Raw genomic sequence first — 12,814 nt, forward strand, 5'->3', positions numbered from 1 at the left:
GGGGCTGTAGCATGTCTGTTGACACACAGGGCCGCCATTCTTCAGGGACTATTTTCCCATGATGCCCCCCAGAGTCTTCTGATTGGCCCTCTGCTGTGGCCAATCATGGGGATGAAAACAGCAGTCAGGAAGCTGGGCGGCGGCATGGTGAAACTAATTAGAGCCGCTCTCTCTCTCTTCTCCCTTCAGCTGACAGAAAGAGGAGGGGGGGCGAGCGGGGGAGATACACAGACAGCCCGCATCTCTCCTCTCCCTGTCACAGCGCTGCTGATCCATTTGCCAGAGAACTCCCCCCGCTCGCCCCCCCTCCCCTTTCTGTCAGCTGAAGGGAGAAGAGAGAGAGCGGCTCTAATTGGTTTCGCTGTGCCGCCGCCCAGCTTCCTGACCGCTGTTTTCCTCCCCATGATTGGCCACAGCAGAGGGCCAATCAGAGACAGATTTACAGCTTTACGGAGGGGCGGCTTGACAGTTCTTACTTTACTTTCTAGCCCCCTCCGCACCCGCACTGCTAAGCTGTACTCCCCAGATGGTGGCCCTGCTGTGCGGGAAGAGGGCCCCGCACAGTGCCGCCCTAGGCCTGGGCCTTGTTGGCCTAGGCCAAGACACAGCACTGTATATATATATATATATATATATATATATATAAAACATTATAAATACCTTTCCCCTCTTTTATAAGTGATCACATTCCCTCTGTTCTCAGCTGCATACGAGCTGGGGGGGAGGGGAAGCAGGGGAAGGATGGGAAGCAGCAGCACACTGAGCTTTCCAGTGATTGGCTGTGCAACAGTGTCACGTACCTAGTGATGGAGCCTGATATGCAGAGGACGGCCTCTCTTACAACTCTGACTTGGAGCCCCTGATAGAGCTGACAGGAAGCACCGAGATGCAGAGTTGCACGAGTGCCTGGCGGGATCGCTGAACCTGGAGCTGGATCGGAGCACTCGGCCAGGCTGTAGAGGTGTCTGTAGAAATCCCAGAGCAGTGGTAGGCAGGTAGCTGGAGTGAATAGACAACCGGTCCCCACAGGCAGAAGTGCAGGTGCAGCAGAAGGGATGGTGGCACCCTTGAGGCTGAAGAGAAGGCAGGTACAGGCAGGCTGGGTCATACACAAACGGGCACGTCAGGAACATAGGCTGAAGTGAAAGCAGAATCAGATTAGAGGCCGGGTCGTCAGCAGACTGGCAGTGGAGTGGCAGAAGGAGCAGGCAGATACGGAGTAGAGGACAAGCTGGGGTCGGATGCAGGCAGGAAAGAGGAATGTCAAGAAGCAAGCCGGGTCACAACAGGAACGGAAGTCAGGTAAGTAATTGCAGGATACACAGGGAACGCTGTAGAGCAGACAGCACTGACTCTGGAAACTGGCTGAGTTTATATAGCCTGTTTGGGCGGCAAAAGCTGTCACAGGGTGCGTGTGCACCATGGCATTCTGACAGGGGCAGAGGTAACAGGTCATCTTCTTTGGCAGCCATCTTGGGTAATGGCATGCCCTTCCTGACACTGCTCCCCCCCCCCCCAAAGGGCAGCCTTTGGATGCCCAGCTTGGCCCACTAGTCAGGATGGGAGTTCTTAAAAGCTTGAACCAAATTTTGGGCATGGATTTTACCTTCAGGTTCCCAGGAGTTTTCCTCTGGCCCATACCCTTTCCATTTTATCAGGAACTGGATCTGATTTCTTCTCTTCCTGCAGTCTAAGATTGTTTCGGGCAACTCTAATTCATACGCAACCTCATTGATCCGTCTCTTTACCGGAAATGGTCCTATAAATTTAGGGCCCAGTTTCTTTGAGTGACAGGCCAGTTTCAAATTAGTATTTGCTAGCCACACTTGGTCACCAGGGTTCAAGATGAATTCTCCCCTTCTTTACCTGTCAAAAACTTCCTTATTGTATGCCTGTGTCTTGGCCATTGTTTCCTGTAGCAGTTTGTTATTGGCGTTGAAGAAATTTATAGTTTCGGAAACAGCTGGTACAGGGGAATCTGGAACTGTATTAGACAAAAAGGAAGGGTGGAAACCGTCGTTTGCAAAAAATGGAGATTGTTTTGTAGCAGAGTGTACTGAATTGTTATAAGAAAACTTGGCCAGGAGAAGCAGAGATGCCCAATCGTCTTGAGAAAATGAGGAGAAACATCGCAGGTACTGTTCGAGGGTTTCATTAGTCCTCTCTGTCTGCCCTTTCGTTTGTGGGTGATATGCAGAAGAAAATGAAAGTTCAATCCCGAGTGAATCACATAAGGCTCTCCAGAATCTGGATGTAAACTGCACCCCACGGTCGAACACAAAATTGGCCAGAATCCGGTGAAGCCTTACAATCTCCTTGACAAAGGTTTGAGCTGTTTCTCAAGCAGATGGTGTGCCCTTCATGGGCAGGAAGTGTGCCATCTTAGATAGCCTATCGACCACTACAAAAATGGTATTGTAGCCCTCAGATGGGGGAAGTTCTACAATAAAATCTATTGAGATCATCTTCCAAGGTCTTCTGGGGACAGGTAAAGGTTTTAGCAGACCCCAGGCCCTGGATCTGCTGGTTTTATTGCGGATGCAAGTGGTGCAAGATTCCACATATTTCCTACAATCTTTTTCCACCCCAGGCCACCAAAATGTCTGTTGTACTAATTCAGTTGTCGTACCAATGCCAAAGTGACCTGCCAGCATATGATCATGGCATCGACCCAGGATGGCCATTCGGAGGTCTTCCGGCACAAAGACCTTGTCTTCGTGCCAAAGTAGCCCATCCTTTGCCAGTAGAGAAACCCCGGCTGGTGAAGGGTTCCTTACTAGAGTTTGTTTAATTTGTTTTATTAACTCTCCTTGAAGTAAAAGGAAGTTGCCAGGGGATAGAAGGGTATCCGGAGATGAGATCTCTTCAGACTTGCTGAACATGCGTGATAGCGCGTCGGGTTTTATAATCTTGGATCCGGGCTTGAACGTTAAGTGAAAAGTGAATCTAGAAAAGAATAGTGCCCATCTGGCTTGTCAAGGTTTCAATCTTTTTGCTGTTCTTAAATACTCGAGGTTCTTATGATCGGTATAGATCAAGATTGGGTGTGCGGCCCCACTCTAGCAGGTACCTCCATTCCTCCAGAGCGGCTTTGATGGCCAAAAGTTCACGGTCCCCGACATCGTAGTTCCTTTCAGCATTTGACAGCTTGCGGGAAAAAAAAGCAACTGGATGCAGTAGAGCCTTAGCACCCTGCCTCTGAGATAATATTGCTCCGACCGCTGTTTCTGAGGCGTCTACTTCCAAGACGTAGGGCAGGGCTGGGTCAGGGTGTTTCAGGACAGATGCAGATGTGAAAAGTGTCTTTAGGGTGTCAAAAGCTTTCTGAGCTTCCGGAAACCAAGAGAATCTTGTACCTTGTTTGGTTAAACTTGTAATGGGGGATATGTTTGCAGAAAAATTTGATGAATTTTCGATAAAAATTTGCAAACCCCACAAAACGTTGGACACCCTTCTTATCACTGGGAGCAGGCCAATCCAGGATGGCCGTAACCTTCTGGGGATCCATCTGGATGCCTTCGGTGGAAATGATTAAACTCAGGAATTGGATGCTTTGGCATTCAAATACACATTTCTCTGGTTTTGCATAAAGTCTGTGTTGTCGTAGGCGACTCATGTACTCAGTACATTCTTGACATGACTACGATGGTGATCTAGAGAAGGAGAGAAGATTAGTATATCATCAAGATAAACAACAACAAACAGATCCAGGAAATCTCAGAAGACATCGTTGATGAAGTGCTCAAAAGTAGCGGGGGCATTGCAAAGTCCAAAGGGCATTATGAGGTATTCGAAATGCCCAAACCGTGTGCGAAACGCCGTCTTCCATTCATCCCCCTCTCGTATACGAACCAAGTTATAAGCACCCTGAAGATCCAATTTTGTGAAAATAGTGGCCGTACCGAGTCGCTGGAATAATTCAGGCACAAGTGGAAGAGGGTAAAGTTTTTTTTTACAGTGACCTTATTAAGTTCACGGTAGTCCACACAGGGCCGTAATGAGTGGTCCTTTTTTTTTCTACAAAGAAGATCCCCGCACCGGCAGGAGACGTGGAGGGGTGAATGAACCCCTTTTTAAGGTTGTCATCAATGTAGTTTTTCACAGCAACAAGTTCAGATTCAGAAAGATCCTGCCAAAAGGAACTTCAACCCCAGCTAGGAGCTCAATTGGACAGTCATAAGCCCTATGAGGAGGAAGCGTTTCTGCCCCCTTTTTTGCTGAAAACGTCCAGAAAGTCGTGATATGCTACTGGAACCACTTGGCAGGCTTCAGGCTCCAAATCGATGCACAGCAGGGGAGATTGGTCCTGATGATTCTCTTGCCAGCAATACTGAAGGCAATAGGGGGAAAGAAACTTGATTTCTTCTGTAACCCAGTTAATGTGAGGGTTATGAGCTTTTAACCAAGGCATACCCAGAATGATTGAGAACAGAGGGGAAGGCGTAGAAGCTCTTGATGGTTCTCGGCAATGGTGGTAGATAACGGGATGGTTTTGTGAGTAACCAATCCAGATTTAATGGTGGATGCGTCTGCCAGATGTACAGAAAGTCTCTGAGCCTTGGGTAGTAGAGTAATGTGACGTTTGGCAGCAAAAGCTAAATCTATGAAACAGCTGCAAGCTCCAGAGTTAATTATAGCGGGGGTCTGGATAGTTCCTCCTGGGAGCTGTAACAAAATGAGAAGAACAAGATGAGCAGAGTGATTGGGTAGAGATGGAGGAGAAGAGGATGTACAGTGGGGCAAAAAAGTATTTAGTCCACCACCAATTGTGCAAGTTCTCCCACTTAAAAAGATGAGAGAGGCCTGTAATTGTCATCATAGGTATACCTCAACTATGAGAGACAAAATGTGGAAACTAATCCAGACAATCGCATTGTCTGATTTTTGAAAGAATTTATTTGCAAATTATGGTGGAAAATAAGTATTTGGTCACCTACAAACAAGCAAGATTTCTGGCTCTCACAGACCTGTAGCTTCTTCTTTAAGAGGCTCCTCTGTCCTCCACTCATTACCTGTATTAATGGCACCTGTTTGAACTTGTTATCAGTATAAAAGACACCTGTCCACAACCTCAAACAGTCACACTCCAAACTCCACTATGGTGAAGACCAAAGAGCTGTCGAAGGACACCAGAAACAAAATTGTAGACCTGCACCAGGCTGGGAAGACTGAATCTGCAATAGGCAAGCAGCTTGGTGTGAATAAATCAACTGTGGGAGCAATAATTAGAAAATGGAAGACATACAAGACCACTGATAATCTCCCTCGATCTGGGGCTTCATGCAAGATCTCACTCCGTGGGGTCAAAATGATCACAAGAATGGTGAGCAAAAATCCCAGAACCACACGGGGGGACCTAGTGAATGACCTGCAGAGAGCTGGGACCAACGTAACAAAGGCTACCATCAGTAACAAACTACGCCGCAAGGGACTCAGATCCTGCAGTGCCAGACGTGTCCCCCTGTTTAAGCCAGTACATGTCCGGGCCCGTCTGAGGTTTGCTAGAGAGCATTTGGATGATCCAGAAGAGTATTAGGAGAATGTCATATGGTCAGATGAAACCAAAGTAGAACTGTTTGGTAGAAACACAATTCCTCATGTTTGGAGGAGAGAGAATGCTGATTTGCAACCAAAGAACACCGTACCTACTGTGAAGCATGAGGGTGGCAACATCATGCTTTGGGGCTGTTTCTTTGCAAAGGGAACAGGACGACTGATCCGTGTACATGAAAGAATGAATCGGGCCATGTATTGTGAGATTTTGAGTGCAAACCTCCTCCCATCAGCAAGGTCATTAAAGATGAATCGTGGCTGGTCTTTCAGCATGACAATGATCCCAAACACACTGCCCGGGCAAAGAAGGAGTGGCTTCGTAAGAAGCATTTCAAGGTCCTGGAGTGGCCTAGCCAGTCTCCAGATCTCAACCCCATAGAAAACCTTTGGAGGGAGTTGAAAGTCCGTGTTGCCCAGCGACAGCCCCAAAACATCACTGTTCTAGAGGAGATCTGCATGGAGGAATGGGCCAACATACCAGCAACAGTGTGTGACAACCTTGTGAAGACTTACAGAAAACGTTTGACCTCTGTCATTGCCAATAAAGGATATATAACAAAGTATTGAGATGAACTTTTGATATTGACCAAATACTTATTTTCCACCATAATTTGCAAATAAATTCTTTCAAAAATCAGACAATGTGATTGTCTGGATTTGTTTCCACATTTTGTCTCTCAAGGTTGAGGTATACCTATGACGACAATTACAGACCTCTCTCATCTTTTTAAGTGGGAGAACTTGCACTATTGGTGGCTGACTAAATACTTTTTTGCCCCACTGTAACTGAGAGGCACTTGCAGATTTTGACCGGGCAAGACCTTACATAATGTCCTTATCCTCCACAGTACAGGCAAAGATTTAGCTGGCGTCTGCGCTGGTGTTCTTCTGTAGTCAGAGAAGGGCAGAGGAGGCCAAGCTTCATGGGTTCAGGTGTGTCTGAAGCGGATGCGGCAGGAGCAGGTGAAGCGGGATTGAAAGAACCAGACACTCGTGGAAGCATCCATACTGGACGTGACTGGTCGGTGGCTCGTTCCGACCTACATTCCCTTAGGCGACGGTCAATCTGGATTGACAAATTTATAAGTGTCTCCAAGGTGGAGGGGACACCTGTTCGTGCTAGCTCGTCCTTGAGATGATCAGAAAGGCCCATACGGAACTGGTAACGCAGGGCAGCATCGTTCCAGCTGGTGTCGGAACTCCAGTGCCTGAATTCTGAAACATAGTCCTCCACGGCCCTGTGACCCTGCTGAAGCGTGTAAAGGGCAGCTTCCGCAGTAGCGGCTTGCTGGGGGTCTTCATATAACTGAGCCATGGCTCCAAAAAAAGAGGCTAAGTCCGTAAGAGATGTGGCCTTTTGTTCAAGGAGCCAGTGATCCCAGGCCTGTGGTTCCCCCTGAAACTAGGAAATGACAAACCCGACCTTGGTGGCTTCCAGGGAGAAGGTTTGTGGTTGTAGCGCAAAATAGAGTTTGCATGCGTTGTGGAAGGCTCTGAACTTGTTGCGTTCTCCGTGGAAAATTTCAGGAGTTGGGATTCTGGGTTCAGGTGGTAGCATAACAACTGCAGAAGCTGCTGGCATCCCAGAAGTGGAAGGTGCTTGAGTAGGAGCAGGGGCAGACAAGGTCTGCATTTGGCATTCTAGCTGGGTATAACCCTGTTGTAAGTCCTTTACAGCTTGTGTTAATCTGGCTAGGCGTTGGCAGAGTTCCTCCATAGGAGAGGGTCCTCGCACAGGCTCAGACATGGCTGCCTGCTACTGTCATGTACCTGGTGATGGAGCCTGATATGAGAGGATGGCCTCTCTTAGAACTCTGACTTGGAGCCCCTGATAGAGCTGACAGGAAGCACCGAGATGCAGAGTCGCACGAGTGCCTGGCGGGATCTCTGAACCTGGAGCTGGATCGGAGCACTCAGCCAGGCTGTAGAGGTGTCTGTAGGAATCCCAGAGCAGTGGTAGGCAGGTAGCTGGAGCGAGTAGACAACCGGTCCTCACAGGCAGAAGTGCAGGTGCAGCAGAAGGGATGGTGGCACCCTCGAGGCTGAAGAGAAGGCAGGTACAGGCAGGCCGGGTCATACACAAACGGGCACGTCAGGAACAGAGGCTGAAGTGGAAGCAGAATCAGATTACAGGCCGGGTCTTCAGCAGACTGGCAGTGGAGTGGCAGAAGGAGCAGGCAGGTGCGGAGTAGAGGACAAGCCGGGGTCGGATGCAGGCAGGAAACAGGAACGTCAGGAAGCAAGCCGGGTCACAACAGGAACGGAAGGTAAGTAATTGCAGGATACACAGGGAACGCTGTAGAGCAGACAGCACTGAGTCTGGAAACTGGCTGAGTTTAAATAGCCTGTTTGGACGGCAAAAGCTGTCACAGGGTGCGTGTGCACCAATGGCATTCTGACAGGGGCAGAGGTAACAGGTCATCTTCGGCAGCCATCTTGGGTGCTGGCATGTCCTTCCTGACAAGCGGGTGCACTTCAGGACAAGTTTGATCATTTGAAGAGAGAACACTGAGTTCCAAGCACAGCTAGATAACTGACCACCAGTGCTGGGACAAGGTCATTCGGTGCCCAGGGCGAAGATGGCAAACTGCGCCCCCCCCACCGGGTGTAAGAAAAAAAGCGACCATTTCCTCTGTAAAGAGTCCTGCATTGTTTATCAGCAAAGGGCAACATGTCACTTACCACCGTCACCTGCTGCCAGATGTAGCATGTCACTTGCCACCCTCACCTGCTGCCAGATGCCACGTGTCACTTGCCACGTCACCTGCTGTTAGATACCACGTGTAATTCACCACCGTCACCTGCTGCCAGATGCAACAGGTCACTTACCATCGTCACCTGCTGCCAGATGCCATGTGTCATTTGCCGCTGTCACCTGCTACCAGATGCAACATGTCACTTACCACTGTCACCTCCTGCCAGATGCCACGTGTTACTTACCACTGTCACCTCCTGCCAGATGTCACGTGTCACTTGCCATCGTCACCTGCTGCCAGATGCAGCGTGTCACTTGCCATTGTCACCTGTTGCCAGATGCCACGTGTCACTTACCACTGTCACCTCCTGCCAGATGCCACGTGTCACTTACCACTGTCACCTCCTGCCAGATGCCACGTGTCACTTACCACTGTCACCTCCTGCCAGATGTCACGTGTCACTTGCCATCCTCACCTGCTGCCAGATGCAGCGTGTCACTTGCCATCGTCACCTGTTGCCAGATGCCACGTGTCACTTACCACTGTCACCTCCTGCCAGATGCCACGTGTCACTTACCACTGTCACCTTCTGCCAGATGTCAACACCATCACCTACTGCCAGATGCCATGTGTCATTTACCACTGTCACCTTCTGCCAGATTCCACATGTCACTTGCCATCGTCACCTGCTGCCAGATGCAGCGCGTCACTTGCCATAGTCACCTGTTGCCAGATGCCACATGCCACTTACCACTGTCACCTCCTGCCAGATGCCACGTGTCACTTACCACTTTCACCTCCTGCCAGATGCCACTTGTCACTTACCACTGTCACCTCCTGCCAGATGTCAACACCATCACCTTCTGCCAGATGCCACGTGTCACTTACCACTGTCACCTCCTGCCAGATGCCATGTGTCACTTACCACCGTCACCTCCTGCCAGATGCCACGTGTCACTTACCACTGTCACCTCCTGCCAGATGTCAACACCATCACCTCTTGCCAGCTGTCATGTGTCACCATTGTCACCTCCTGCCAGATGCCACGTGTCACTTACCACAATCATCTCCTGCCAGATGCCACGTGTCACTTACCACTGTCACCTCCTGCCAGATGCCACGTGTCACTTACCACCATGTCCTGCCAGATGCCACGTGTCACTTACCACCACCGTCACCTCCTGCCAGATGCCACGTGTCACTTACCACAATCATCTCCTGGCAGATGCCACGTGTCACTTACCACTGTCACCTCCTGCCAGATGCCACGTGTCACTTACCACCATCTCCTGCCAGATGCCACGTGTCACTTACCACCACTGTCACCTCCTGCTAGATGCCACGTGTCACTTACCATTGTCACCTCCTACTAGATGCAACATGTCACTTGCCATCCATAGCCTGGCTCTCTCTCTCTCTCCCCTTCAGTTCGGCATGCTGGGGGCTGCAGTTTCCCTCTTAGGAATGAATTGGGCTAGTCCTCAGCACTACATATCCCATGATCCTCCTTTGTGATCCTTTTTCGATTTTTTTTTCTTCTGCCCAATAGGAAGGAGAGGGCGCCGCTCCCCGCCCCCGCCCCCGAGTACAGCAGCAGGGGAAGGGGGGGAAGAAGATCTTGCGCCTGCTCTCTCTACACAGAAACACAGCCGCTCTCCCCGCTGCTGAGTGCTGACCGAAAAAGAGGGAGGGGGAAAGGGCTGGAAACAGAGCCCTCTCCTGACAGCGGCGGCTCGAGGGGGGGAGGAGGGGGGCAGCACAGTTTCAGGGCCCCTCCCCCCTCTGCCCTTGCTCGCGGCACCTGCCTGGGATCAGCCATGATTATAGCTATTAGCGGCGTCGGTGGCTAGTGTGTACAGTCACACATACACAGTTGTGAAGCACACTGCCACACTTCACCTGCACCCCCCTCCCTCCAGCATATTGTACCGAACAGGGCATCCGCCCTCTCCGCCCCTGCCTTGTACCGGCCCTGCTGACCAGGCTGTTCTCTCCTGCTTAGTGTCGTCAGTTTCTAATAGGAAAGCAGAGGGACTAGCAGGAACACCAGGGATTTCAAATAAAGGAAGCAATACAAAGAGAACAGGATACTTTTTCAAACAAGTACATGGTACATCAGGCATATATCAGGAATATGAAATTCCTTCAGAAATTAATTTGTTTGTTCTCTATTTTATTAACCATTATTATTTAAATGTTTTTGTTTTTGTTGTGTTAATATTTTTACACCTTTTAACATATTTTTATACATTTAACATTTTAACCACTTGATCTCTGGAAGGTTTTACCCCCTTCATGACCAGACCTTTTTTTTTGCAATTCAGCATTACGCTACTTTAATTGGCAATTGCGTGATCATGCAGCACTGTACGCAAGTATAAGGCTGACCGCAGGTCAGCCTGTTTTTGTAGGCGGAGTCAGGCTGCATAAAGCCAGCCCGCCTCTGCCTCTGTCCTTCGTGGTCGTAGGCGCTCGTACAGCGTCATTCCCGGGAGCTGGCATCACTTCCGGGTTCGGAACAGCTCGTACGGGTCTCGTGTCTCAGCTCGGCGTCCACTCGCAGTCGGTAGAAGGGCAGGTAAGGGGAGTCTCGGCTTCCCTTTTCGGTTACCCCACTCGGGGTAGTGTCACTGGGGGTTTGTGTGGGAAGGGTAGCGGTGGTTGTGGCATGCATGGTGATCATGTTAGGGGTTAGCAGTCTGCTTTCCATGTTTATGTCTGAAGACTCAGGAGCTGGCTGGAGGGGGGCGGTGAAGGACGGACAGCGTTACAGGGACACTCGGTTCAGCTGGCTTCATAACGTTTTTGTTAATTGCTGTGTCTGGTATTCTGGGAAAAAAAAAAAAATCTCACGTTGCTATTTTTTCTTCTGTAGTAGTTTTTCCCACTTTGCAGTAGGCAGGATTCTGTTTGGTGTCTCCCTGGCAGTTCAGGTATGTATGATAGGGTATTATTTTCATTTTTAAGCGGGTCATGTTTTGCTTATTCATGTACATTATCTTTTACGTACGTTGCATTTATACAATTTTACGTTACGTCCAGGCTATATACGTGTCGTTCGTACTATTTCGTTTCTTGCAAGTACGTTTCATTCATATAATTTACGTTTTATTCATGCAAATTTACGTTTCATTTTAAGCTATTACGTTTCAGGTAAAGTTTTACGTTTCTTTTAAGCAATTTACCTTATTTATGGGATTTACGTTCATTTAAGGGTTTACGTTTCAAGCAATCTACGTTTCTTTTAAGCAATTTACGTTATTTAAGCAATTTACGTTATTTAAGCAATTCACGTTATTTAAGCAATTTATGTTTTTTAAGCAATTTACGTTATTTTATGCAATTACGTTCATTTGAGGGATTTTCGTTTTTTTTCTTTTTTCATTTATGCTATGTTTGTTCCATTTATGCAATTTTCGTTTCATTTATGTAATTACGTTTCATGGGAAGCTGTTGTTCATATATGCAATTTTCGTTTCATTTACGTAATTTGCGTTTCACTTATGCAAGTTTTGTGTCTGTATGCAATTTGCATGCATTTATGCTATTTTCGTTGTCTGATGCAAGGTTCGTTTTTTTATACAGGATACGTTTTTCGTGCAACTTATATTTACGGTCAGTCTTGCTTTTGGCGTTTGGGGTTTTTTCCTGTTGGTGGAACTGATGTTTTCCTATCATGTGTTAGCATCATGCGATGTATGCATTCTCGTGACGGGTGTAATCGCATGGTTTTCACGTTCTTATGCACATTTTCTCTCATACTTTCCTTCTTTATTTGCTCTATCTTTGATTTTATTTTCACGCAGCTTATATTTCTTCGACGTTAGTTGCTTGCATATCACGTGCTGCTTCCAAGTCTTTTTTGGGTATAGGTTCACGCGCTTTTCTGTCTCATCTTTATGGTAATTTCAGCATTTCCACTGCAGTCACCTGGCACGTGGTAGTTCATGCAGTGTTGAGAAGGGCATTTTCTGTTGGCTCGTTTAGTGGCAAATCTCATCATCTGCATCACATACATACACCTCAATTTTCATTTTTTTTTTTTTTTTTACACGCTAGCTTGACACGGCTCAGGTCTGAGGTTACGGGTTTAAATTCCCATGACCGGTATGCTCTGTCCGGTTCTAGTTGGGTTGAGGGGGGGGGGGGGAGGCGGCATTATTTTCACAGGTAAGTCTTGGGTCACTTGTCTTAGTTCTGGTTTCTCAAGTTTATTTGTTGTTTGCAGATAATGTCGCAAGCAGCGGATATTGGGGATTTCGCTTCCATCTCGCCTTCTTCAGCAAGGGGGTCGGAACACAGCAGCGTACAATCTCTCAGAACCTGGACTGTTCCTAGACTCATAGCAGAGCTCCAGCGCAGGGGGATTTCATACCCAGCATCGGCTTGGAAAGCCCAGCTTTTTAGGTTGCTGTTCCCTCGTACAGCTGATTCAAGTGCGGAGCAAGTTACCCTTCGGACTGTGGCTGCTTCCTTGGCCGAGATCCACACTACCCTTAGTTCTCTGGCCACGTCTTGCCACGAGTTGCGTAGTAGGGTGGAGGTTTTGGAGAATCAGCCGAGTC

General features: G+C 48.4%; 1 protein-coding gene across 1 annotated transcript in view; it reads left to right on the forward strand.

The window, feature by feature from the left end:
- Nucleotides 1–12,587, forward strand: part of LOC141113374 (posterior protein-like) — a 30,968-nt gene extending 18,381 nt beyond the window's left edge. Inside the window, exon 2 of the mRNA XM_073606438.1 lies at nt 12,478–12,587. Within this exon, the coding sequence (XP_073462539.1) occupies nt 12,478–12,587 (110 nt within the window). The remainder of the gene's footprint in view (nt 1–12,477) is intronic.
- The last annotated feature ends 227 nt before the right edge of the window (nt 12,588–12,814 follow it).

Source organism: Aquarana catesbeiana, linkage group LG12, assembly GCF_042186555.1.
Source record: "Aquarana catesbeiana isolate 2022-GZ linkage group LG12, ASM4218655v1, whole genome shotgun sequence".
Lineage (NCBI taxonomy): Eukaryota > Metazoa > Chordata > Amphibia > Anura > Ranidae > Aquarana > Aquarana catesbeiana.